The 27773-nt window shown below is 45.4% G+C and overlaps 1 protein-coding gene across 3 annotated transcripts; it reads left to right on the top strand.

Annotated features, from left to right (window-relative positions):
• The first annotated feature begins 163 nt into the window (after nucleotides 1-163).
• On the top strand, nucleotides 164-27773 carry DPP8 (dipeptidyl peptidase 8). 3 transcript variants are annotated; one of them, XM_068410145.1, is made up of 20 exons: nucleotides 164-200; nucleotides 2312-2581; nucleotides 4169-4281; nucleotides 5217-5390; nucleotides 6287-6455; nucleotides 7691-7801; nucleotides 8174-8302; nucleotides 10298-10359; nucleotides 11391-11491; nucleotides 12624-12801; nucleotides 14118-14277; nucleotides 15743-15822; nucleotides 16725-16877; nucleotides 17170-17305; nucleotides 18065-18210; nucleotides 19056-19202; nucleotides 19519-19671; nucleotides 21757-21899; nucleotides 22639-22750; nucleotides 23346-27773. In XM_068410145.1, exons 2-20 carry the CDS (start codon nucleotides 2323-2325, stop codon nucleotides 23466-23468), a joined length of 2649 nt encoding a protein of 882 aa, XP_068266246.1. In that variant the 5' UTR covers nucleotides 164-200; nucleotides 2312-2322; the 3' UTR covers nucleotides 23469-27773. The 3 variants fall into 3 exon arrangements, with proteins under 3 accessions (XP_068266246.1, XP_068266247.1, XP_068266248.1); XM_068410146.1 differs by having other exon boundaries at nucleotides 19519-19655; nucleotides 23346-23434; XM_068410147.1 differs by lacking the exons at nucleotides 11391-11491; nucleotides 12624-12801.

Here is a 27773-nt window from a genome sequence, read left to right as displayed (position 1 = left end):
CCGCCGGGCTCCGCGCAGCCCGGTCCTCCTGGCCGGCAGGCGGCGCCCTCGCCCGTACCGCGCGGTGCTCGGCGCGGCTGGCGCCGCTTCCTCCCCGCCTGCAGGTGGCGCCGCCTCGCCTGGCGGCCCGGAGGCCCCTCCTGGCGGAAGCGGAAGCGGCCCGGCGGGGCGGCTCGGCAGCGTCGCCGCCGCGGAGCGCCGTGAGTACCGGGGTGGGTGAGGACCCTCCTGGGGCCCGGGGCTCCCGGGGGAGGTGGCCTCCCGGGAGCGGTGGCCTCCCGGGAGCGGGGCCGCCGCCTCCGTCCTGGGGGGAGCTGCTGGGACCCCGTGGGGTGGGAGGAGGAGGGCGCTTGCCCCGGGGCGACCTGGCTTTCCGCCCCCGGCCAGGCTTGCCCGCTGCCCCCGCGGTGCAGGGCCCCTCCTGGGGTCTGCCCACTTCCTCCGACCTCGGCGGCAAGGGCAGGCCCGTGGCCGTTCACCCCGACCTGGCCCTGCGGATACGAGACGTCCTACGGCGTTGTAGTGCTGGAGGGAGGGATGGGGCGGTCTCTCTTTGTTGGCTGCGGGAAGGTGGAAATAAAATGCTTCACGTAGCAGAAGGCGGCTGCGGTAGAGATCCCGCAGTGATCTCCGGGGAGGCAGATCCTCGCCTTGCCCTGGTCTCGCATCGCCTCGCCGGGTGGCAGTTCTCACTCTTGTTTGATCGTTAAAGTCTGCTGCTCTTCGTTTTTTCTCGCTTTTCTTGGGATGGGAGTGTGAGAAGTAGGTCGGGTCAAGACATACCAACATCTGCGTCTAGGTGAGGAAAGGAGATTTTTTTTCTTTGTTGGAATTCTGCAGATTAGGTGAGAGTTTTCTGATTCGGGCTTGAAGTTTCTGACAGTGTCTGAGAGCACCGTTCTGTGTATGGGTTTGCACTCTCCTAGTTTTACAGAGCTGTTTAACTCGTGCTGTATTTTTGTGTTGTAAATAGCTCACACAAAAGAAAGACCGGTGTTTGTATTGTCAAAGGTGGAACCAAACTTTTAATCCAGACTTGTTCTGCTTTGCTTTTAGCAGTTTGTGTTAAAATGGGTTTGGTCCAAGGTGTAGCTCCTCTCTTTTTCACTCCTCCATGATGAGGTATCTCAGCTGCTGTGTAGAGCAGCAGGAGAGCCAGACCATCAGGGAACTTAGCCTCGGGCAGCTGTGCTGCCAAGCCCATACCTTGAGATTTGGTGGTCCTTTAGTGCCTGTTTGCTCCATAGGAATGCTTTATTTGGTCTGTATTAGTGTTTTGTCAGGCTCAGGCCACCAAGCTCGGCCCTAGCAGTGTGCAGAACAGTTGTGCAGCCTTTCCATTCTATATATAGAACAAACCTCTCCTTTTGAGGACTGACAATCCTTACACCTTGGTCTCTCTGGTAATGAGCTACGTGGCAGGAGTTTATAGCTTGCATCCTTTTGGAGCTGCCCTCAGATCTGGGATTTACAGTGGAAAGACTCGGTTTCCTCTTGACAGACATCTGGGCTGTTTATTCCAGCTCAGATCTGCTTTGTAAAGCACAGCTGACTGTAGGAGTAGGTATCAGCTAAATTAACAGTCTGGGAGGATAAGACTTATGCTGCAGATAAATCTATTTGGAAAATGCTTTTTGCACTGTGTCCCCTTTCTTCTGTTATCACCCGACTCTTCTGGAAAAGTGTCATCCAGACAATATGTGTAATTATATCCCTGAGATGATATAATAGTGATGATTGTTGCTAGACCCTCCTGAGCTTTGTTTGAAAGGAGATACAAACAAACCCAAGAAATTACAGGAAACTAAAGGGAATAAGGGCCCATGGTTGCGTATGGCCTGGTGGTTCCAGATCAACTACCAGTATTGTTTCTCCTAAGCAGTTGGTTGTCCCAGGTCTTGCTACATTCCTAATCATCCCCCATTCTCTTACCAGTGTGGCGAGGTGATATTCATGCAGTTCACAGGGAGGAAGAAGGAGGTAGGAGCTCAACAGGGAAGAATTTATCCACTTCATGAACCGGAATGAGTAGTTGATAAGTAGGGGGGTTGGCAAAGGCAAACAACAATAAATCTGTGTGGCTCTACAAAGTTCTTAGCCCCATTCTGAAAGGCTGAGTGATGGCAGCCTGTTTTCCACAGCAGAAATCTTTTTCCTAGTCCTCTTCATTCTGCTGTGTTTTTTTTTTTCCCCACATGAAATGGTGGTTTTCTTATAGCACTTGTGCTGTGGTGTGTTTTGGGAGTCTGAAGTGAATCTCTGCTGGGCTGCTGGAAGGCAAGGCTGAACCTCTGCTATTCTGTTCTTCCAGAAACATGCAACATGGCAGCAGCCATGGAAACTGAACAGCCGGGCCTTGAAATCTTTGAAACTGCGGGCCGTGAGGAGCAGGTCCAGAGAGAGGAGCAGCCAAAACTGGAACCTTTCTATGTAGAGAGACATTCCTGGAGCCAGCTGCGGAAACTGCTCACAGATACGCGGAAGTATCATGGGTACATGATGGCAAAAGCCCCTCACGACTTCACGTTTGTGAAGAAAAATGATCCTGAAGGACCTCATTCTGATAGGATCTACTATCTGGGTAAGCTTGCTGCGACAGCCTGCGCCTTGACTGAACAGTCACTGCAGAGGCGGCTCGGGTTTGACTGTTCTTGAGAGCTGGATGTTTCTGGCAGTTAAATCATAACGGATTTCAGGCCAGATTGGCTGGTCAAATGTCATGATCGTGATCGTAATGTCTCAATAAAACTTGTGATGTAATCTGCCACAGAAATGGTGTGGTTGGAGGTGACCTGTTAGGTCTCTTGGAGCTGGAAAAGAACTGTGAAGTGTCCTTTGGGGCATGTTCCCTAGCTGGGAGGACGGGTTAAGTCTATTTGGTCTGTTTTCTCTCACTCCAAGCACGATATCCCCTCTCCAAAAGCTATGTCAGTTTGATCTCCTTTCAGCTAGTGGGCAGAACCTTTTTCTCCTTCAAAGTTTTCTTCCAAAACCGAGATTATAAATGGAATTTTGAAAGTCCTTTGTGCCTCAGCTACTGATGGAGCAGTTTTTCCAGGGATTCTGGAGGGAATAAATAGCAGTGTAGGGCAGGAGCAGCTTAAAGAGTAACTGTTTTTTCTCAACGTTTTTTGTCTTGATAATGAAGAACTTAATGTAATTTATTGTTCTTGGCCTCAGTGCCTCACTTCTACATTGTTTTACTGATAAGTGTTCACCTGATATATCTGCATTTCTAAATTGCAGCTGCGGTTGAAGTGATTTGGCACTGTAAGTGATACTGTGAGCAACCTTCTGGGTGGCTTTTCAGAGCAGGCTTTGTGGTAGAGGAACACTTTTGTCAAAAGCTGCACTAGCTGAACATAAGTCCATGAAGAGCTGGGTTGGAGGAGAAGCAATGGCCGGAGCAAAGGTCTAGGAGCCAGAACTGTATTCTAGCCCCATTGCTTGCTGCTCAGGCTAGTTGCTTAAGCTCTGATTTGTGATTCACAGAGTCTTTGCATGTGCTGTGCAGTGACATAGTCAGAAAGCTGCTGCTCTGTCTCTTTTTCCCCTTTTCAGAGGATGGGGGTCATAATCCTTGAATGATGCTGAGTTCAAACACGTTGAGGGTGGGTTAAGGCTGACCCCAGCTGGGTTCAGCTCTGGTTTCCTATGTGCCACTTCCTGAGCTATTGGTCAGACTTGGCCTTCCCTGGGGCACATCTGTCTCCCTCTGGGCTGACCCCCATGTGCGTTGGCAGGAGCTTTCAGAAACCTGAACAGCACTGAGGGAGAGGAGCAGGAAAGGGACGTTCAAACCTTCCTAAAGGCGCATTATCTTTGAAACACAAGCTGCATCGTGCTGTGTTCCAACCAGAGGAATTAGCAGAAAGGCCCTCCTTGATTTTAAAAGCTTATAAAATAAAAGGGCCCCCAGCCTTCAGGAAGACACAGATACGCTTCAGGCAGTGTGGGGTAAGCCTGGGTGCAGTTCCTTGTTCTCTGCCTTCGTGACTTGCATTTCTGTGGAGCAGGGAATTCCCAGAGCAAGGCTGCAGTGCAGAGACCATCAGTGCTTTCTGTGGTAGGAAGGGCCCGTGAAACTGTTCCTTGGTATCCTTTGAGAGTGTCTGGTTTATTAACAGAAAGCTAATACACTTTCTTTTTCTTCTCACTTTCACGATAGCAATGTCTGGGGAGAACAGGGAGAACACGCTCTTCTACTCTGAAATTCCCAAAACCATAAACAAAGCTGCCGTCCTGTTGCTTTCCTGGAAGCCTCTTTTGGATCTTTTTCCGGTGGGTCCTGATTTCCTTCTTGCTTCTTGGCAGCGTAGCAAGTACACAGGCTTTGGGGTTGCACCTATAAGCCATCATTAAGGTTTGATCTTAAACATTTTAAGATTCTTCTTGTACTTGGCTAACTCTGCCGCCATCTCAAAAACAAGCACAGCTTTCTCATCAGTGTTTGGAGTTAAAGCTTTGTGCGTCATAAAAACTGTGTGTGCTGGATGATTCCTCCTTTGCCGGCAGAGATTGCAAGTGCTAATTTGCATCCAGTTCTCTGCTGTGAGATCCTGGGGATTTCTGAAGGAGCCTGTAGTCTCCAATAATCATTGTCTTGCAGGGGGAAGTGATGAGTCCCCCTGAGGATCAGTCAGTGGCTCTGTGACTCATGCTGGAGCAGAGGGTCCCTTTCCCACTCACTGGGATGTGTGTCCCTTTTTCACCTCTGCACCAGTCCCACCCCATGCACCATGGCAGGCTGGAGGAGGTGGGCCAAACCCCATGTGGAATTAGGTGTGTTTTTTCCCATGTTATTTCCTGAGGCTGTCAGCCAGACATAACATTCATGCTGTGCTCTCCTCCCACCAGACCAGTCACTGTGTATCTCTGCAAAAGTTAGCAAAGACTCTCCTGCTTGTTCTAGAAATAACAGACCTTCAGTCTGATCTTCCTTATACCAGTAAATACTGGAAATAATGCCAGCCTTGCGACAGGAGAAGTGGCTGTCAGGTTTGTGGTTGTGTAGGATCTGATCATGGCCTGCACCTACAAGTGCTGATGGCAGAGGCACAAGCAGGAGCGGGCTTCTAGCCGCCAGCAGGATTCTGGAGGAGGAGGGTGTCTGCACAGCCATCTGCTCCTGGAAGCTTGGCATGCAGAGGCGCTCTGACAGTGTAGTAAGACGTGCAGAGCAGAGGTGTTGATTGTGCTTCTCTGCCCATATTCAGGCCATCCTGGACTATGGGATGTACTCTCGTGAAGAGGAGTTGCTACGGGAGAGGAAGCGAATTGGCACCGTTGGGATTGCCTCTTATGACTACCACCGAGAAAGTGGCACATTTCTGTTTCAGGCTGGGAGTGGAATTTATCACGTAAAAGATGGAGGCCCTCATGGATTCACTGTGAGTTTACTCATCTCTCCTGTTTTCTGCAGTATTACTTTCCTCTGGCTCGGAGCTCCGTTGGCTTAGGGCAAAGGCAGAGCATGATCATCAGTTATTGCTCTACTAGCACGGCAAGTAGCCTTAACAACCCTTGAAATGCAGAGCAGTCCTCCATAGGGATACATTTCCGTGGTTGTAGAAACTCAGGTGGAGAATTACAAGAAATGGTAGAAACCACGGCAGCAAGGCAGGACACCAGATTTTGTGGATTTTTCACAAGTAGCAATGCCAATAAAAAGCAACACAAAGGCTGTGGTGCTCCGTGCTCTTTCATGTAGTCAGAAGGCACATCAGAGGCAGCTTTTGTTCCCAGGCTGTGGTTTAGAGGTCACTGCTCAGCAGTCAGCGCTGTGTGTGTTAGAAGGTTTGGCTGTGTAACTTTCAGAACAAGCAGCCTTTACTCTGCTGGTGCTGAAGCTGGACTTCAGAGCTGAAATCATATCTTATTATTATAACAAATGCCTGATGTCTAACCTTGTTGTCAGGGGGAATTGACTGTACCCTGAGTTGCTTTTGGAGGACAAGATTGTATGTTCTGCCAGCCCCTTTTTAGGGTGCAGCTTTTAAGAGTGTGCCAGGCTTCTCTAGGCAAGCTGCCTTCTGTTTTGTGGCTAATCCTCAGCACTGGTGGAAGAGGCCCTGGTGGGATCTGCACAACTACATGGTAGAACTTTATAAAATATCTGCATAGTATTTTTCTGTGTTTAAAATTGATAGATTCCTCTGTTATAAACTTGTGTACTTGAGGTCAGTGTCCACAATACTGTGGTCCTTCTGATAGTCCAGTTTAGTTTCTGTAAGTGTCCGTGTGTTATCATTGTTTACTGGGCTTTTTTTTTTTTCCTTTCAAACAGCAACAGCCTTTAAGACCCATTCTGGTAGAGACCAGTTGTCCAAATATCCGGATGGATCCCAAGCTTTGTCCAGCTGATCCAAATTGGATTGCATTTATCCACAGCAATGACATCTGGATATCTAATATAGAAACCAGAGAAGAAAGGAGGCTAACGTTTGTGCACAATGGTAATGCATCCTAATTAAAAGCTCTGCGCCTCCTCTGCTCTTGTTCTTGCTAGACTGAGTTAAGCAGTGGCACTAGGGGTTCTTCTGAAATCTGGGGGAGTGGCCACTGTTTATTCCACCTTTTGTCACGTTCTTCGTGTTTCCTCTAGTGCAGATACTGTGGGACGATTCTTTTCCCTGCACTGTGGAATGTAGCGAAGTGAGTTATTTGTTGAATACATATGGAAGGGCTCTTCTCCTGAAACACGGCACACTCCTTTTTACTGGAACAGCCTTGTTTGTGTGGAGGAGCTGTGGGTGGAACAGAGCTGGAGGAAAGTTTCTGTCAGTGAAATCAGGCTGCAGGGGCTTTTAGAAACAATATCAACAGTTTCTGAATAGCACTGTGACTTCTGCTGGTCCCTCATACACAGTAGCTTAGGTCCTCGCTTACCCTCTCCCGTTCTGTTTTAGACATGTGTCCTGGAGGAAGGGAAATGAGAAATTGTGGATAAAGCACTTTTTAGAAATAGATTGCGTTTTGTATTTAAATCACACTTCGTATTTAAAATATATAATTTAAATTTTAGTGAAATTAAAATTTCTGACACTTTATAATAATGCTTTAGCTTATTTAAATGTTAAATATTAAAATATTATGTAAGTACATTAAAAATAAACTGTAGCAATGACTCCTTCTCAGATGATAATTATTTATGGAGTGCTGCTAAGTTACCTCCAGGGTAACAGGAAAAATATTGAAGCCCTATGGATATGTCATCATGTTGAGATGTTATGTAAGTCTGTTACTTTTGGTTTGTACAGTGAATGAAATCCTGATGCTTTCCTTTTTCTGAATGTTGATATTTTCAGTTTCAGTTGTTCAGAAAGGTTGGATTTGGGTTTTTTTTCTTTTGATTTTCTTAAAAGTTATGGTTCTAATTCACTGAGCTCAGGTAGAGAACATTTTCTTTCTTCGACTAGTACATAGAAAATTGAGAGACTTAATTGGGTAGGTGTAAGAAGGGAGGATGGCTTGTCATGGCAGCAAAGAAGCTGCCATGTCAGAGAGGATTAGATCCTCCCTAAATAAATCAACAGAGCAGGGTGGAAGCAGAAAACAAATCTGCTGAGAAGTCAGATTTATTATTGTGTAATTGTTCCTGGAGGGTGAACTTGGGCCGTGTTTGGGATAATGCAGAACTGGTTTGATTCTGCAGTACAACATGAACTAATTCTTTTGTGTCTTTTTTTAGAACTGGCCAATGTTGAGGAGGATCCAAAATCTGCTGGTGTGGCTACTTTTGTGCTGCAGGAGGAGTTTGACAGATACACTGGCTACTGGTGGAGCCCGAAGGCACAGCCAAGTAAGTGTGCCTGACAGGCATAAGTAGTAGCCCCCGTGCTGTGCTGTCCAGCGCAGAGTTATTTATTCTGTTACTTGCATTTATGCACGATGGGAACCTTATACTCGTAGCTCCTTTTGAACTATCTGCAGCAGTGGGCAAGTTACAGTGGCCTTATGAGCAGGTGTTACTGGGGGAAGAGATTTTCCTTCTCACAACAGTGGTAGGAGTTGTAAGAGTCTGAGAGTGTTTTGCTTAATCAAACACAAATCACAGACTTTGTTGGATTTTTCTTCATCCTTCCAAACTGCTTGTGCTCCTGAGAGAATATCGATACCTGCAATAACTGATAATTAGAGCTGTTCTGACCAGGAAACGTTAATTCATTTACAGCACTGAATGGGGGTAAAGTTCTTCGAATTCTTTATGAAGAAAATGACGAGTCAGAGGTGGAAATTATTCATGTCACATCGCCCATGCTGGAGACAAGAAGAACAGATTCCTTCCGGTACCCAAAAACTGGTGAGACCCTGATACCTTACATCGCCGTTCCTGGGGGACACATTTTATTGCACGTGCCTGACAGCAGTGACTCTCCTAGCCCAGAGCAGGGGGTTGTTGGAGAGGAGTCAAGTAGTCTTTGAGTTGGTGTCCAAGTGGTGGAAATGTGTTTGGGGAAACTGTTGCTGTGAAGGTTAGATTAGTCACTGGTGACTGTGCTGGTATTCCAGCCATGTGGTTACCAGGAGCTCTGAGGCTGGGTCTCTCAGGAGTTGGCAGAAACCCTATCTGATTGTCACTATTTTGGAGCTGCTGTCTCAGATCCTGGCAGATCTGAGTTGTTGAGGAGTTGATTTTCATTACAGCTCTGTGTCTCTGAGGGAATAGCTGCAGAATTATGGCCTTTTGATTTTTTGGGGGTGGGGTTCTGTTTAGCTGCTGGCAGTGCCCTGGTAGTTCAAGTTCTGAAGGACTCTGGTCTCCATGATTGCTCTTGAACTTTGAACAACAAACTCTGCATGTTTACAGACTACCAGGAAAACCTCCTGTTGTCATATTTTTGAACAGTAAATGATCTGGAGGCTTCAGAGGTAAAGGGGTGAGGGCAGGCTTGAAGCATATTAAGTGGAGTGCCTTTGGAAGCAGGGAAATGGGACTTCCATTTCCTTCCAAAGGGCTGATTCACTGGCAGGTGCATGGGGCAAGTTTGAACAGTTTGACCCTTGTTCCTCTGAGATTTCCTTGCTGTTTCAGCAGGGAATGTTGCTCACAGTTAACTAAGTGATTCACTCCCTTTCGTCACTCCCCAAATCTGCATTTTTTGGAGAAATATCTTCTGTTTGGCTGACCTTCCCATGTTACAGAACTCATTTTAAATCTTGCAGATTCCCTGATCTCCTGGCAAAAGTTTCTACTTGTGATCCTGATTGACTTCTTGTTTCAAGGAGCAAGAAGGGCTCAGCATTAGCCTGGGCAGCGAGGGATGACTCCTCGTGTTTTTTAGTCGTTTGTGTACACCCAGATTTCTGAGGGTATTTTGTCATAACTCTGTTCAGTGTTAAGTCTCAGCAGTTTAGGCAAACGAGCCGACCATAGCCTAAATCCTTTAAAACAAACAAAAATTCTAGGGTTTAATCTCTGGGCATCAATTTCCAGTCTGAGCTGCAGGGGCAGTAGCCCTTTTCTGTGGGTTGTTATGAGGGCAAAGGTTGAGGTAGTGTGTTGCCAGGGAGAAGATAAGTACTTAAATAGGCCAGCACTGTGGCCCAAGGCAAGTCATTCCACCTCAGTGTGTCAGTTTTTGTGTATAAACCAGGTTGATGAAGTGGGAGTACTTCACAGCAGCGTTGAGAATAATCAGAGTACATGGAATTTGCCACATGTGGCTTCTTGTGGATCAGCTGGCAGTGGCTTTATTTTTTATAGTCTACCTTTTCTTGCTGTGGAGCAGGCCCTAGCATTTAGCACTGCAGGTGCTGCACAGCAGGATGAGTTGCTTTGTGCAGGCTTTGTGTAACGAGTTAACTTCAGGTTTTCAGTGTTCAACACAGATATGTAGCTTTATTATCTTAACCTCACTAGTCATGGCAATAGGGTTTTAAGTGTTTAATTTTCACAGGTGCTTTTTAGTACTGCATCACTTCCTATGTGCCACCTTGAGAATAATAGCCAAAGAGTAATCCACAGCTTGGTTTGCTATCCTGATTTCTCCTGAGCATTTACTTCCAACGTGCATCCTTTGACTGTGGGAGAGAAAACTGCCTGTGACAGTAGCATGGCTCTTGATCACATCTGTTTGCAGGATTACATCCACTGACTCTCCCTCAAAAGTTTGCACTTTCTTTTTTCCCTGCCTGGTTCTCCGCTGTCTCTCACACATGCAAGTAGGCTGTTTGGTCAAAGAGCCTTCTGCTGTTTGCCTTTTCCAGTTCTGTATGAATAACACCACAATAAGTTCAGGTCTGCTCTCTTGGAAGCAAGCAATTGGTACCTGACTGCTAACATCTGTTTTTATAGGTACAGCAAATCCAAAGGTCACTTTCAAGATATCTGAAGTGACAATCAATGCGGAAGGCAGAGTAAGTTCTATGTTCTGCTTGTTTTCCAAATAAATATTATTTCTGTGATTCTTTTTTGGTAAAATTCATTTTCCAGTTCAGTAGTAAACTTCCTTCGTTGTGATAGCTTAGTGGCTTCTCTGAAGGCTGTGCACTTGGCTCATTCCTATGCAGATACTTGGTGTCTTTGTGTGCAGCAGTATTTCTCAAGGCTGTGCTTTCCTTCCCTGCCACTGGTTTATGAACTCAGCTGCAGAGCAGAATATTTTAGGTGTGGATGGTTAGACCTTTTTATGTGACAGATCTCTGCTTGGCTGCAGATATTGGGGAAAATTGATTGCAAAGAGAATATATCACCTTACAAAAGCATGAACATATGGAAAGAGATGAACTTTGCTTTCACCCTGGGATTTTTTAACAGATGCAGAAATGTCCATAGCCCAGTCCAAGATCTTCGGCCAGTTGGGAAATTAATCTTCCCAAACAGATACAGTAACAGCCATACATTGTTGGGATTCTCTCTACTCTTGATCAACAGTCACCTGCAGGGATAGCGATGCTGACATCAGCCAGCAAAGGCAGGGAAAGCCGTCATGGCCCTTGGGGTACCACTGTGCCTTGTTCCCAGTCCCAGCAGGGACAGACTGCAGAACTGCATATCATGAGTTAGAACCACGTTGATAACTGGATGTTATGCCGGATGTTCAACATCTACCGATGAAAACACCTTACAGAATAGCTCAGTACAGATCACCTCCTCTTTATGTGGGGGAACTGAGTGTTCAAGTGACTTGTCTGAGATGAGCAATGGATTTGTGAGCAGCATCCAGATTTCTCAAGTCCCAGCCCTGGCTGTGCTGGTAGTGTGCAGCTCTCCTACTATTCTGGTGTCTGGCAACAGACGGGGTTGAATCCCCTGTATTACAAAGGCTGAACAATCTCAAGTGCATGAGCTGCGCAGAAGAAGTCTTCTGTGTCCAGACTCTCATTGTGCATGAAAAATGGTTGTGGGGGTTCATCTCAGTGTCACTGAATTGCTGCTTTGTCAACAGATTGCAGATGTTGTGGACAAAGAGCTAGTTCAGCCCTTCGAGATCCTCTTTGAAGGAGTAGAGTACATTGCTAGAGCTGGGTGGACGCCAGAAGGAAAATAGTGCGTATGTTAATCCTGTCTCTGCTTAGAGGGTTTGGGGCAATACAGGTAGAAGCAGAATGTAGTGGTCTCCATCTTCTTCAAGCTTAAGCCTGCTTTCATTTTTACATTTCTACAAACTTATTTGTGCAAAGGGGACAATTTTTCCAAAACCAAAACGGAGTTCTCCTTGTCTCTTTCTCTGGTACCTGGCCCTACTGCTTTGGTATTGGGCGCTCACGGCCTTTGATGTATGTGTCCTCTCAGCATCCCTGTGAGAGAGTGTGCAGTGCTATTGTCCCCATTTTACAGATGGGGAACTGAAGCCCAGAGAGGCTAAGTGACTTGCCATGGTCACACAGGAAGTCTGTGGCTGAGGAGAGAAATGAGCCCAGGTCCCCCAGGCCCTAGGCTAGCGCCCTAACCACTGGACCATCCTTGCTGACCAGACTTACTGATCAGAAAACCTGCTGTAAGTGCTACTTACATTTGCATGTCATTTTTAACCCTGTAGATGATGTAGTACAGCGTTTCTAACTCACCAGAAGCTTCTCCAGAATTGCACTTCTCCATTTCTTGAATCTAAAGATGGCTTTCACCTTGTTAATTTATTTTTTTTCGCCCCTAAATTCAGAAGAAATGCAGGGACACATTTGCTCCATTATCTTGCTTTTTGAGGGATTGTTGTTAGAGCTACATGTGAAGTCATCAGAAGTATGGCAGGGTCTGCTGCCAGTCCATTTAGGTGCCAGTATTATTCTCTGCCAGGTACAGATTTAAAACATCAGTATTTTCACAAGTATCCTGAAATTTCAATTGAAATTTTTCTACTTCATTATTCCCGCTGATTTTTCTATTCTCTTTCTCCCCTAAAGCACGGTTAAAATCTGGGATCTGGGAGAATAGAATTAATTAAACTTTTGAACAGGCAGCGCTTATGCAATATTGAAATGAAGTGAAATAAGTTCTTGTGTTGTGGAAGATATTTGTTTATGTGGGTGAAGTTTTACATGTGGCTTTGTGCTTAAGCTGAAATTGAGCATTCTTGACTCCCTCAAAATGCCTAGTGCTAATGAGTGTCTGTTGAGATTCTCAGACCTGTCTAATGCTCATGGCTGCATGTTATTTTCTCTAATATCTGTCTCCTCAACAGCATCTGGTCCATCTTACTGGATCGCTCCCAAACTCGGCTTCAGATAGTCTTGATCCCTCCTGCATTATTCATCCCCACAGAAGATGATGCAATGGAAAGACAGAAACTTATCGATGCTGTGCCAGATTCTGTTACACCTTTCATTATTTATGAAGAAACAACAGACATCTGGATAAATGTAAGAATTGGAATTTCAGCCTTCTCTGACAATTTGTTGTTCCAGACCCTATTTGTAGCACTTGAGCAACGTTAGTGTTGATGTGCTGCAGAGGAGAATTTTCCCATTGTACAAGTTCTGTGCGTATTCTGTCTTTCCTGCTGTAAAGAGTTCACAGTATGCAGAAAACAGAGAGATTTGGGATGTGAAGGCAGAGCTGCTTTGCTTGAGACTGCACAGTGGTCAGAGACAGAGCCAGGAGCAGAGCCCAGGGCTTTGGCATTCCAGGGCAGCCCCTTGCCCACAGTGTTAACCACTGACACCCTCCGCGTTCTTGATGCCAGTTGTTCAGCAACAGCAGTGCCAACAGGTGGAGTATTCTTCAGCCAACAAAGATCTATCTAGGTGATGTCCTGAGAGTCTGCTAACAGTCACTAAAATCCCTCCTTAACTACGTATGGTCTGGTGAAATAGATTTGTGTGTAATGTTCTCAGAGGTGTGCCCTAGGGCCTGTGCTGTGAAACCAGACACCTGGTCTAATGATGTAAAAACAAGTGCTGTTCACACTTCTGCAGATAAAGATCGATGTCTCTAAAATAACACCCCGTTGGAGGTGTGCCAGGGTGCAGGACGGCCTGGGAACATCAGTCACTGACAGGTAGTTGGACCTTTCAGCAGAGGGCATTTGCACAAAGCCTTCCAGTATGGTCTCTGTACAGCGAGTGCTCTCTACGATACCATGGTTTCTCCTCAGTAGTAGAGTGCATGGTTTCAGGATGGTGCAGTGAGTTGTCCTTTCTCCATTACTTTTACTGGGTGGAGTGTTTTTTGACTGGAAGCTCATACTGTGCAGATAAATGCTCCTGAGTCCCTCAAAAGATCGTCCCTTGAAGCAAGAGTTGGCATCTTCATGAGTGGGAAGACTATGTCAGCTCATCTTTCTTTAAATAATCCTTCACTTGTGGGCTTCTAGACAGCACAGGACAGAGGAGGCCACTGAAGTCTGGCTTCTCTGCGTGGCTCTCATATGCTGTCTGCACAGCTGGACCAACCTCTGTATCTAAGCTAGAAAGGCAGGTGCAGAAAAACTCATTTAATTAGTTTGTTGGCCAAAATTTAGACTAGGAAAAAGCCTGGAGCTGTGCAGCATATGTGGCTACTGTCTGCAGACACCCCCTGGCTCAGAAGCTTGACTGGTTCTCCCAGTGAGGGACAGTGCTGCAGCCTGTTGGCGTGAACTGTGTTGTTTGTGTTGAGCAGTAAGAGGAGCTTAGTCTGTGTGACTTCAGTGCCAAAGTCCTGCTGATAACAATGACCCACTGCTCTGTCTCCATAGATCCATGATATCTTCTATGTTTTCCCTCAAACCCATGAAGATGAGATCGAGTTCATTTTTGCCTCTGAGTGTAAAACAGGATTCCGGCACCTGTACAAAGTCATCTCGGTTTTGAAGGAGAGCAAGTATAAAAGGTCGTGTGGAGGCCTCCCTGCTCCAAGTAAGTGAAATTATTCTCTTGCTTTAATTGGGCATTTGCTGCTGACTAGTGAGGAAATAAATGTCTTTCCAGGTGACATAAATCATTGTCTTATTGGAAACTCCTGCTGTTGTCCAGGAAAGCACTTCACTGTACAGTCATTCCTCTTGAAATTGTACAGGGGTTATTCTGTATTTGGCATACCTTGGTTTTAACCCTGATTCTTCCTCGTGGACTAGAGGGAAATGTTGCAAAAAATCAGATGGGAAACAAGCTCCCTGTGATACTGTGAAATGCACTTGGTTGGCTTTTCCTTGTCAATGTCGGGGCTGTTTGTGTGCTGACTTTGCCAGAGGTTAATCATTATAGACGTTAATCATCGTGGCTACCTCTGTGCAGGGTCCAATGTATCTAATAGATGCACATTGGTTCAAGACTTGGGTTTGCAAGAAGAACCAACATAGTCAGCCTTTACAAGGAGATTGGTAGCAGAGAGGCTGGCAGAGAGCACAGTTTGAACACACTGTGAAAAGGTCCATAGAGGGCCTCCCTGTCCGAGCGAGCCCACATGTGAGTCCCTTTAAAATGAACATGTGTGCTTGGCAGCAAAGCCCATAATATGACAACTATTCAGAGAATTCCTCTCTGCTCTTAAAAACAATCCTGGTGTTGCTGTATAGACAGTGGTGTTAGTAGGAGAAAATTACTGGCAGCTGTTGCAAATGGAAACGCAGTAAGAATCATTTCAAGCAAAAAAATTCAAGGACCATGTGCTTCTGGGCTGCAGTCAAGGTTTGGTCTTGCCAAGATGCATGACATAGCTGTGTGCAAAGCTCCCGGAGTGGTTTTTCCACAGCATGTATTCTTTAATTTACAGTTTCATGCTGTGATACTTAATTTACTTGGTGTGTGTTGAAAGCACTTACTGAGCTCTGCGTGCACAAAAAAATACACCTAATTTTACTAGAGGTCCTAGTTTCATACAGCTGTTGGTTTTTTCTTCCAGATAACATTATATCCTGGGTTGATTAAATTTCTCTGAATGCATCCAACTTCTTTTTCTTGCTAAATCTCCCTCATTCTAATGGAAATTAAGCCGTCTTATAAAAGCAGAGTTGTTGCCCACCCTGTTGCAAAATTCACCGGTTTTGACACCTGAGACTCCCTTTGCACACCCATTTTTTCAGTATAAAGCCTCTATTTCTGTGCAAGTGACAAAATACTTTTAAAAAAACCCCCAAAAAACCAAAAAGGCAAACAAGCTGTCCAGGCCTCAGGTTGAATCCTGTGAGTCCTTTAACATATATTTCACAGAATGTTAAACAGGACTAGACCTGGGGAGCTGGCAGAGGTGTGGGTCTTCTGCGAAAGCACATTGCTCTTGGGTTTAGTCTAGTAAAAAAGCTTGTAAGGAAGAAGTATTTTTGTGACCACGTGTTTTGTAAAATGTAGAAGTATAAAATCTCTGTGTGTTGGTTATTTGCAGGTGACTTCAAGTGCCCCATCAAAGAGGAGATAGCCATTACCAGTGGAGAATGGGAAGTGCTTGGCAGACATGGATCCAATGTAAGTCTCTGCTCTTGCTGCATGGGTATCCTGCAAGCAACACACGCTGTGGGGAGACAGTCTCTGGGGCCTCACAAATCAGAGACTCTGCTCCCTGAGAAGAGTGGACCTTGCCACTCCCTGGTATTGAGTTTGAGCATATGTGTCACATGGGTTTTTTTGGTCTGCAGTGTGCTTGCACACTCATTGGAGGGATCAGCAGAGATCTAGTATCCCTGTCTCTTTTTAGCCACAATACACAGTGTTCATGTTCCCTGTAGCCTGTGAGCTTGCACAAGGAGGGAGGGAATGCTCCCCAAACTGCTGCTCTTCTAGCTCTGAGCTGAATGAATTCTTTGATCGTTTGAATCAAACAGCAGTTCAAGGAGAACTGTTTGACTGGTTTAGAGTTTGTAAGGTCTTTGAAATCCTTCCGAAATGGTAGTTAGAAATGGGGTTAGGGAATGAGGTGTGCAAGTTGACCTGCATTTGAATCTGTTCTGCCTGCTCAAAAAGAAGGGACAACTGAGGAATATTTAACATGGCAGTGGTTTACAGTCAACTGCTGCATTGGCTTCCTTCTGGGATGGTTTATATCACATGTGATTTGGGAAAGGGTCTGAAGAGTGGGGATGTGCCAAAGAATGGGGGTTACTTAGCATGGCAAATAGGGGAGAGTGGGGAGAGTAAAGGACCTGCATGAGAGAGCTGAGCAACAAGGTGTGAAGTGCGGATCGTAACTGACAGTTGTGGACAGTAAGACCAGTCATTTGGCTTATTCCTTGCAGATTGTTGGGCTCTAACTCAGCTTTATGGAATTGGGGCAGGGGGGATGGGGAGAGAGACTTGGAGGCAGTAGAACTGGGTATTGTTTTGGCAAGAAACAGTATTGAGGGATGTGTCGTTTGTTTTGGTTTTGACAGATCTATGTTGATGAAGCCAAAAGGCTGGTGTACTTCCAAGGCACGAAAGACTCGCCTTTAGAGCATCACTTGTATGTTGTTAACTACGAGAATCCTGGAGAAGCAAAGAGGCTGACAGAACGTGGTTACTCTCACGCCTGCTGTGTCAGCCAGGTACCTGTTTGCCTCTGAGGCCCTGTATAGGCAGGGCAGAGGATGTGTGACAAGGTCCTCATGCCACTGTTGGTTTTGCAGGTATATTTTTGGCTTTGGAGTGTTAATATCTGAGTCTCGCTAAGGACTGTAGCTTCTCAGAGTCTATCTGCTGTTATCACAAGTGCTCAGACTTCCTGGTTTAATTTGGTCCATAAGCATCTTCTGAAAGATCTAAATGCAGAAAGAAATGATCACTTTCGCTTGTGCCTCTGCACTGAGGAGTTCAAGGTAATGTTCTCTTTCTCCCTAGGATTGTGACATGTTCATCAGCAAGTACAGTAATCAGAAGAACCCGCACTGTGTGTCGCTTTACCGGCTGACAGGACCTGAAGATGATGCAGCTCACAGGACAAAGGAATTCTGGGCTACTGTTTTAGATTCAGCAGGTAGCGGCCTGGATGAGGAACTGGGAAAGGACAACTAGGATCACAGAGTGAAAGATATCCCAGAATATGCTTGCTTGAGATTTGCTGTTGTGGGTGCCTAGACTTGTCTCTGAAACTCATGCTTATGTGAGGAGTTCTTGGACGTACAGGAGTGACATTTTCAGCTCAGCAACAAACGGCTATACACTGGCTCTGAAGGAATTAAGAGTTGAAATGATGAAGTTTTTACTGCCACAGCCAGCAGAAACTGTAGAAAGCCAGTTTTAGCATCAGGGGAGGGGTTTAAGTGTGGTCATTTACCTTGTGCTATATGCCTGCTAATGAGCATATATAATGCTTCTGGGTTCCTGGGCTTTTATTTTTATAACAGCTCTTGGCCTTTTGTTTTCCCATTGTGTTTCCATTCCCTTTCATCTCCCCTTCCCTCAGGCATACTCCATATCCTATGCTTTCCATGTATTGATGTAGTGAGTCCTAAGCAGGGTTGGGATGGGGTGGGATACCTGCAATGGCTGTGTCAGGGGAGAAGAGTTACTACTGTTCAGAGCAGAGCAGGGATGGGAACGTGGTAGGACTGAGAAAGCTCCCCTAGGGCCAGGGCATTCCCAGTCTCTGCCTGGCCCCTTCCATATCCACTGGAAAGCGTGGGAGAGCCCCATTGGGATTGCAGCAAGATTGGTGATGGGGCAGGGCTGGAGCAGAGCTGTGTTATTCATCCATTCCCTGTTAAACCAGACTTTCTGTTCCCTCCTGTTGCAGGCCCTCTTCCTGATTACATTCCCCCAGAAGTGTTCTCCTTCGAGAGCTCCACGGGGTTTACGCTCTACGGGATGATGTACAAACCTCACAATCTGCAACCTGGAAAGAAGTACCCTACTGTGCTCTTCATCTACGGAGGTCCTCAGGTGAGTGCAGCATGTTGGCGAGCAGTGGGGTGGGCTGGCCAGGATCGCTCCGCTGCTCTCCTGGGTGAACAGTTCCTGCCCTGTGCTGAGGATGGCGGGCAGCGATTTGCCTGTTTGGTGAGCAGCTGCTTGGCTGAGGGTGCAGTAAGCAGTCATGATTTCCAGGTCATAGATCAAAGCAGTGCTTCTTGTCTGAGAACAGGTATGGAGTAGCAGAGCTGGAACTGGGAGAAAGGGGAGTGCAGATAGTCCCTGTTCCCTGTTCTCTCTCCCCCTCCTCTGTAGGGGCTCCTCTTCTTTGTTTCCATTTCCCCCATGTGTATGTGAGGGGAGCTCTCTGTTAGCATTGGCCATTACCAGGGTGTGCGTAGCAGAGCTTGCTCCCCAGTCCTCCTTTTCCCACTGGTGAACAGAAGGTGAGCCTCATAGCCCTGCTTTGGTTCCCCCAACTCTACTGTGCCCTGCTGTGGTCCAGGGCAGCTGGGGTGAGACTTGGTGAAGGGAAAGATTTTTCTCTTGGGAAAGAACAGATTGGAGAGCAGAGCTGCAGGCTCAGAGTTGGGTTCTGCAGTCAGAGCCACCCCTCTTGCTCCGTGCCCATTGGTGCTGCAGCAAAGCTCAGTTCAGCTCTTCATATCTGTGATGCAGAATGGCTTGTTACTGGGGAAAGAGTTTATTTGATAGCAGAGCACAAGCAGGGAGAGGGAATCCTGCAGCAGAGAGCAGGGTCTTGAAAACTTTACATTTTAAAGGAAGGTAAATATAAATAAAATCTGGAATTGAATCAAGAGGTGACCTCTGGATTCCGTTACATGTGTGGTTGTGTCATTGCTCTTCTATCCCAGGTACAGCTCGTGAACAATCGGTTTAAAGGAATCAAGTATTTCCGTTTGAACACTTTGGCCTCTTTAGGCTACGTCGTTGTTGTCATTGACAACAGGGGGTCCTGCCACCGAGGGCTGAAGTTTGAAGGAGCCTTTAAATACAAAATGGTAAGTGGAACTCCGAGTCAGGCTCTTTGTTTTCAGCCAGAGATGGGTTTGAGTCCCAGTGTTACCTGAGCTGAAGCACTGATTTGGTGCAGATGCTCAGCATTGCCAGTGTGATGCTGCCTAGGTTTGGGGAGGGAAGCTGAGCAGTGTGGATTTGAGGGAGGAAAGACACTTGTTGTGGGAAAGATACAATGTCAGGGTTTTAAAGAAGAAGCAGAAGCAGCAAAGGTCTGAAGGTGGTTACCTTTGGAAATCCTGAGAATGTAACTTTTGTCTGGAACTAACAAAACTTAACCTTTTTCCTCTCCCCTCCCAGGGGCAAATAGAAATTGATGACCAGGTGGAAGGGCTGCAGTATTTAGCATCCCAGTATGACTTCATTGATTTGGATCGTGTTGGCATTCATGGCTGGTCCTATGGAGGCTACCTCTCTCTTATGGCTTTAATGCAGAGGTCAGATATCTTCAGGGTATGTTCATACATTGAGTACTTATTCTGGTGGTGCAGACAGAATTTTTCCCTTAATCTTGTAACCTCCCAAGGGTGTTCACAGCACAAAGACTTCTAGGCTTGCTCAAGACAAGTGAGGACACAGTGTTCTGGCTGTTTTCCTCAAGACTCTTCTATTTGGGTGACTTCAGAGAGAAGCTGGTTTTCTAGCAGACATTTCTCCCACGGTATTTCTAATTAGGCTTCCAGGCTTTGGTTATTTTTTTGATACTTTGCAGACAACAGATCTGAAAATCTATTCACTCTTTAAAGCCGGTGCATGCTAACAAGCCAGAGTCCCATTTAAAACCAGCATTTGAGGGGTATTGCAAGAGCAGTTAGAAGTTGTTGTGTGACCTTGGGTTGTCTCCTCAGTTGTCTCCACTTGTGTTTCTGTGTGAAGCATGGGGGTGAGATGCTCTTCTTCTGTAAGCCTGTTGTCACTGTTGGGCTGTGAGAGGTGTCTGGGACTGGTATTTGCATTGAGTCTGTACTGGTACGGCTGTGGGACTCAGCTTTCCAGAGGCAGTGATACCGGTACAGCCCCAATAATTAATACTAACAGAGATGCCTCAAATCAGAAAATTGCATTTGTGCAATTAAGTGCTGCGCTGTCCTCCGTCTCCACACAAATGTGCAGCTTTTCTCCCCAGGACAGTGTGGTGTTCTTGGTTAAGTGTAACCACTCCAAAGAGTATGGTGGGACTGCACCATCACTGTGCTTGCTTCCACATGAGCCAGACATAATCTTGACCTGATGTGACGGTGCGGTGTTGTCCGTGAGGCTTCCTGCATTAATGCAAGCAGGATGCTTTTGGGCAGAACACGCTTGCCATCCAAGAAGCCTGGCAGTGCTTCTCAAGAAGAGGAGTGCGGGGCTGTTCAGGTAGGCCAGTTCTACTGGATTATCTGAGAGTCTGTTCTCGTGAGCTGGGGTGAGGAGGAGCAACTGTTCACTCAGCTGTGCACAGAAGGATATTCCCTCTGGAACTGTGTCAGAGAGCTTTAAACTGTTGGACTGTTGAGCTTGCAATGACTTAACTGTGCTGGTAGAGCAGTCTTGGGTCACCTACGCTGAAGGTACCTTATATAGTCTCAGCTGTTGCCCGCTTTGTGTCAGCCGAGCTCTGTGGGCTGTGAACCAACTAAGGGAAATGATCCTGCTGAAAAATGACACCTCCTTCTCTTCCTCCTCCCCTCTCTCCTGCCCTGAGAGAATAGTTCCTTTACAGACTGATCTATTCCCAGATCAAATTGCCCATGCTGCTTCATAGCTGTGTGTTCTGAAGCAGCCAGGAGGGCAGCCTGGGGATGGGGACAGGTACTGAAAAGAGGTTCTTGTGATTACGTGACTTCAGACCACTGTAAGAAATGGTCAGACTGCTGTTGGGCAATTCTCAGAGGCAGAGATGTAGTAAGAGCTGGATATTGCTCTGGGGATGTGTTTTGTTCTTTGTGGCTGCTCTTGCTTTGTCTAAGTCCAACCTGAATATTCCTGGGAGGTTTAATAATTACTTGTCTCAAGTCCTTAAGGACTGTTACATTTTTACTTTTAAAAATACCTGCTTTGCAAAGGATTTTTTGGTGGTTTTTTTTCTCATTGGTCTTTTTTTCACAAGCCTTTCTGCAAGCTGGTGGTAGCTATGCAAGGTAGTTTGCTGAGTCCTAAGGAGCTATCGATCCCAGTTTCCATTAGACATTCAAGTGAGCAAAGGTTTTGCAACCCAAAAGCAGAGCACTCTGAATTTTGGACAAAATCCACTTCCCTCAGCAGGCCTTGCAGGTGATATGTTTAATGTTGCTTCTGATTTGTCTGTAGGATCTTCCTAGTTTTCAGCACGTGTAGGTCGTAGCTGAACAGTGCTGATATGTATGAACTGTGGGAGGGAGAGTGAGGATTGCTTTTCTTTTTCCACTGCAGCCTGTGGACTGGAAACTTACCAGTGTGTTTTGGACAATTCTAGTTGCACTGGGATGGAGCTGTGGGAGGGAGGGACAGGCCCAGATCGGGGGGTCAGGAGTTGTCATTCCCCTCCCCGTGCTGAGAGCCCTGTTGAACTTGCAGGTTGCCATTGCCGGAGCCCCTGTCACACTGTGGATTTTCTATGACACTGGTTACACAGAGCGTTACATGGGCCACCCGGATCACAACGAGCAGGGGTATTACCTCGGTTCGGTGGCCATGCAAGCTGAGAAGTTTCCTTCTGAGTAAGTTTGGTCCTGGCTCTTGCCTTCTACTTTTCCTGCCAGGAAAGTTCACGCCCCACAGACACATTTTTATCTCCTTGTTCTTGGCAATTGAATCCTAGAATCACAAATGCTAGTATTAAATAATAATTTTTTTTAAAAAAAAAGACCAAAACCCAACACTAATAAACTTAATAGACTTGAATGAACATTTGCATAATTACAGGCCGTTCCATGTAATCCCTTTTATCCTAGCTGTAATTAAATACTATCTTTTATGTCTGAAGAAATGACAAACGTATCTTCAATCATATGATTAGCACATTAGACCCACACTAAACTAGACAAAAATTAGTTGATCAGGATGCTCTCTGCATGCTCGAAGGCTGTACCAGCACAGAGTTGTCTGCAGAGCAGGCTGAGACCATGGGCTTTTTTGCCAAAGAGCAGAAAATCAGCAGTGATTCTGAGCAAGTGTTTAGCTGTTGTATTGTCCAAGCTAGGAAATACTTCTGAGAGTAAAGAAGATACACAGATAAAAGGTCTGACCATGATGTGCATATGCAGGAAGAACTTGTAGAGGAGGAGAGAATAGGTTAGGGAGACATGTCCATCCAGAGCGATTTATGATAATGAAATCACTGTCTTCAATGCAAATATTTTTTCTGTTGAGTGTTTTTGAAGGGGTGTGTGTGGACTGTGGAATGACCAGCAGGTTCTGGGATGCTGTCTAGAAATGTTTGTCTTTTGCTTTTCGCAGACCAAACCGTTTGCTGCTGCTACATGGATTCTTGGATGAGAATGTTCACTTTGCACACACTAGTATTTTGCTCAGCTTTTTAGTGAGAGCTGGGAAACCGTATGACTTACAGGTAAGGCCAGGACCAGGATGGAAAGGTAACGTGTCTGTCTTTGACTGAGGTGTCCAAAACTGGAACTTGTAACATGTCTGTGCTGGGCAGCTTGGAATTCTAGGATAAAACTGTAGTATTTGAGCCTAACATTTTTTTTTAAAAGGAAGTTTTTGTGAGTAAACAAAACATATTAGGCAAATGAGCAGTTATGAGCAGTGAAGGCTGCTCCCAAGGAGATCTGCGGTTTGGAGGCAGTACAGCAGTGTTGGTTCAGTGTGGAACAGTTCTGCATTTAATTAAACCCTGCTGGTTCTGTGCAGATGTAGCCCAGGTATCCCACACCATGCTGGGAGCATGCTCATTTACGTGGTGGCTCTGGACAGGATCTGCCTCTGTTCAGCCAGGCTGATCACCTCCAGCACAGCAGTAGCTGGATTAGAGGGTGCAGTGGGTTGTCTCTGGGTGCAGGCGATGGAGGGTGGGGTGCATTAGCTCAAGTGCAGAGTTAATGAAGGGAGATTACATGAACATTTTGAATGTGGCTCTGGGGACCGGTTTAAATGTTGATGCCTGCAACTCTTGTGGATACTTATGACTTTATTTTATATTTTAGATCTACCCTCAGGAGAGACACAGTATAAGGGTACCCGAGTCGGGAGAGCACTATGAACTCCATCTACTGTATTACCTGCAAGAGAATCTGGGCTCTCACATTGCTGCCCTGAAGGCAGTGTAACTGACCTCTGCAGAGCTCTGCTCCACTGGCTGCTTTACCCAACGAGGAGATGTAGGAAACTAGAGAAAATAGGATGGAACGTTGCATTTTGGTGCCTGCCACATGTACACACACACACACAGAGACACTTTTTTAAAAGTAAATTTGGTGCCATACAGGAAATTAAAGTACAGTGACCTAGGAACTTTAAAGCTGAAGATGTAAATAAAATCAAATGTTTGTGGTATAATGCAGTACAATGGGTGCTCTCTTGGGGGAGGAGCTGAAACTGAAAATAATGTACTTCTACAGCACCAGATCTTCACTTTTTAAAAGCATTATGACATAATTGATGTATTTTTACAGTGTGTTCCTTGGTATCTTACTACATAATACTGGATGATTTACTCACTACACAGCAAGAGTTTACCTGAATGGTTACAACTTGTATTACAACTTGTATTTTAAATGCTATCATATAGCTTTTACGCTTCATGAAAGGGATGTGTCTTACTCCTTAGAAGCTGGTCACAAGTTAGGCACATCACCTATCTAGATGTTGTTTTTTAAGAAGAAAGACTTTTAAGCTGCCTCCTAAAGAGTTTAAATTTTGGATTCAGTTGAGTTGATGCCAGGTTCTTTTCAATTATTTCTTCTCTCCCCAGGATAAATCACACTCTTCTTTTTTTTCAGCAGCTTGAGATCCTATCCTGATTGTACTTGATTTCAGTGGGGAAACGAAATGATATTTTACTGTGATATGGGCATAACAATCTCTTATTCTGAGATGCAAACTAACTTAAGTCAAAGCGCTGAAACTTTGTAAATTTTAAAACAAGCTTAAAAGTGCAGCCCGTTTCTCATTGACATTCTTGCCTCATGTTCATTCTGGAGCTGCTTTTGCAATCCTGTTTTCTTACCGTCATCACATCAGCATGATATAGGTATGTGCATTCTGTTAGGATTTTAAAATTCAGTACTCTAATTCAAAGGTCTACGGAGGATTTGGTGAGGAGAGACCTTACAAACACTCCGTGTGAGGCAATATGAACTGTTTCATTGAATTTCATGCTTTATTTGAGGGACTATTTTCCAGGTTAGCATAATTATGATGCTGTATTTGAGAAACCCCCTTCTGTACAGCTTAAGGTAACCCTGCTAAGCCTAAAGGATATGCAATCTCAGTTGTGTTTTTGCTAGTGAGGTTTTAACTAAGCAGCAGGATTGGCTAAAAAGCATCGTAAGTGTGTGAAGTCACTTTTAACTTGCAACAGGTCATTTAGGATAGAAATCCATAGCAAAATGATTCTCTTTAATCCAGGAAATTCTCCCCTTGGGGCTTGCCTCTGAGACTCCTATAAGTTTTAATGGTTTTCTTAGAAACCTAAGAACTTCCTTTTCTTTCTGTTTTGGTGCTAGAGAGAAGCAGAGCATGGTTTTCTTTTCATCTTCTAAAAATCTGGAATCACTCTCAGTGTTTACGCTCTCCATACTCCACATGTTGTAACTTTGTATTTTCCTCTCTGTTGTATTGTTCAGCTTGATCCTGAAACTCGGGGATTTAACACAATCTGGCTGTATTGTATCAAACCGCGTCGTTTTCAGTCAGGCTGCTGGGCGTATGCACCAAAGCTATCGGAGCTGGTGTGGTTACACGGTTGTAAAATCCATGTGGGAGAAGGGGATGTGGTTTTTGGGTTACACAAAAGACAGCCAAAGCAAACAGGCACGCAGAAAACGCAAATTTCCTCCGAGGTGGGGATGTTCGGGCTATTTTCTGCTTTTCAGCTCACAGTGATTTTTAAGTGGATCACTTAAAATACCATTAGCAGGTCAATAAAAGGCTCACAGTTTTATTTGGGGAAGAGCGTGGCAGGGAAGGAGCCCAGCTCCAGTAATGTCTTCTCTTAGTAGTTAATGGTTGTGACTGAAGCCACCGCAGCATCCCTACGGCGTGTGCTATAGTCGGCGTCGAGATGGATCAGTGTGCTGAAGCCTTTGAACTAGGACGTCAGGGCAGTGAGTAGAGACACGTATAAGCTGTTACTATAGATTCTGTTGTGTTCCTTATGCTGTATTATATATACATATATCTATATCTGTTCATATATACATATATGTATAAAACTACACGTGGATAGTATCACCTTTTCCAAGGTTGTTTATATTTTGTTCAAGATTAAATTAACTTGCTTTTTTGGGGTGTTTTTGTTCTTTTTCTAGAGGTGATTACCCTTGGATGTAAATGTATCTGTTTTTTAAGATGAAATTGATCCTTTTGTTTAAAACAACAGAACAAAAATGGCCTTCATCAAACAGTGCTTTTTTGGGAACTGAAGAACTAAATGTTATGCAAGTAAACCAGGCTAGGTTTTGATTTAGCATAGGATGTGATTATACGTGCTGACATATAACTTTTTAATAATGCATCCTTCTGTTGTTTTAAATATATATATATCAAAGCTATTCAAGTACAACGTACTGTAAGTAGTCTATTTTGCAACATAAATTATGTATTTCCTTCTTTCCTACAATTTTTTTTTTCTTTTTACAGTAGTTAAGCACTTTAAGACCACATGCTCTCTTACCCTGTGGAAATGCTGGGAGGATTTAGCATCAGAGTTTTTTGTAGTTCTTGCAAAAGACGCCTGCTTGTAGGGGAAGGTGTGAGAGATGCCTTACACGAGGTCTGATCCAGCCCTACGCAGTCAACGACCAAATTCCCAGGGACAAGGGAAGAAGGGCAAAGCCCGCTGCAATTGGGACTGCAGAGGTAGGAATGTGTCAGTGCTGAGGACCGTGTGTCAGTATTTTTGGGGGGAGTAGTAGTCCTGCACCTCGTGTGGCAAATGTTGGTCTGGCACTGGACCAGAGCTGGCACGGAGAGTGGTGGCTTTGCCCTGCTCTGTGCTGCTGGAGTGGGCTGCTCCAGGACAAAGTGGTACCTTACAGTCCAGGAGATGGTATTGTCACTCCAGAAGAGGTTTCCAGCCTGTTTGATAGTTGGGATTATACTTTGTCGCTTCCTGCGTGTTAAAAACTATCTTGGTCAATGTGAGTTTTGAGCAGCACTGGTGAGATGCTGGGGGAACACGTGCAAGGGAGGTTGTCTGTGGAGCAAAAATGTGAGGAGGAACTGTCCCTGTCGATCCCAAAGCAGACATTGGTATGTCCCCCCTTCAGCAGAGACCTGCTCTGAGCAGGAGCAGGATTGAGCCTTCACTGCATGGTGGAAATGAGTTGCACAGGTGTCTTTGAGATGAATGTTTTGTCTATTTTAAAAAATATATGAAATATGGGGATCTGAGCGATGAGATACTGGAGTTGTTGAGTGTTGATTGTTGATGCCAGCAGTTTCTTGTCGTTTGCAGTGGCTGGAACTGATTGTGCTTGTTTCTGGTGGAAGGAGGTTCTTTCGCCCCGTTTTATGGCAGCTTCCAGTAGCTCCTCCTGAGTGTGCGCTGCTCAAAGCTGCTGGGTTGCACCCCCTACCCCACCCCTTTGTTTTCAATTATCTCTTTTTATTCAGAACAAAGGAGAATTAGTAACTACCCAGAACTGCTGAATTTTTATAAACTCAGTTAACTTGTTAATGAAATAACGAGTTCAAAGCACCAAGTAAAGCTTTGAAAATCAGCTAACTTCATTATATTAGAATGGAAAATGCATTCCCCACTTCTAGTGGCATGTGGGAATAGGCTATGGAAATACTTTGTGAGTGGGATGGCGTAGTGATGCTTTAACCCTGGAGCACTGTGCTCTGAGCCGGTGTGGCAGATGGCAGAGAATTCACAAACTCTGAGCCTGGGGGTCCCAACTCTTATTCCCTGCCAGGAGAAGCGGGTTGTGTTTCTGCTGTGTGTGTCCGTGTGGAAGGCAGGTTGTTCTGCTGCTGGTGTGACACTCAGCTTTTGAAGAGGCAATAATAGAGTATAAATAAATAATCAGCCAGATTAGGACACTGCCTTGAATTGCCTGTTTACTTGAGTACCAGAACCCTGTAAAGACTTTCTGTGTGCCCCTCACGGTTCGCCGGGCCGCTCCTTTGGAAGGGGAAGAGAGATCTTTGTGCGGTTTTTACTTGGCTGTTCTGCACAGTAGAAGTTCAGGTGTTTAATTTTAGAACATGAAGTGCCTGCTGTTTGCGTTAACGAAATTGCATGTCTCACTCCAGTGGGTTTATTGGTCTCCCTCCCTCCCCACCTTTCTGGCTACATGGCTTTTAATCATGTAAAGTGGAGACGTTAGTTTTGCTGCGTTTTATTACAAAACCTTTGTTGCAATAAAGATGCTGCTAAATAAATTGAATTAAATGGTTTTTTCCCC

This window comes from Nyctibius grandis, chromosome 11 (assembly GCF_013368605.1).
Source record: "Nyctibius grandis isolate bNycGra1 chromosome 11, bNycGra1.pri, whole genome shotgun sequence".
In the NCBI taxonomy this organism is placed as follows: domain Eukaryota; kingdom Metazoa; phylum Chordata; class Aves; order Nyctibiiformes; family Nyctibiidae; genus Nyctibius; species Nyctibius grandis.
The sequence above is the reverse complement of the archived record's forward strand: the minus strand, read 5'-3'. Positions and strand labels throughout refer to the sequence as shown.

Coding starts and splice junctions, on each gene's coding strand:
- DPP8 (XM_068410145.1), top strand. CDS start 2,323: ATGGCAGCAGCCATGGAAACTGAACAGCCGGGCCTTGAAATCTTTGAA. Junction 21,900..22,638: donor GCTGAGAAGTTTCCTTCTGA/GTAAGTTTGGTC, acceptor TGCTTTTCGCAG/ACCAAACCGTTTGCTGCTGC. Junction 22,751..23,345: donor GGAAACCGTATGACTTACAG/GTAAGGCCAGGA, acceptor TTTATATTTTAG/ATCTACCCTCAGGAGAGACA.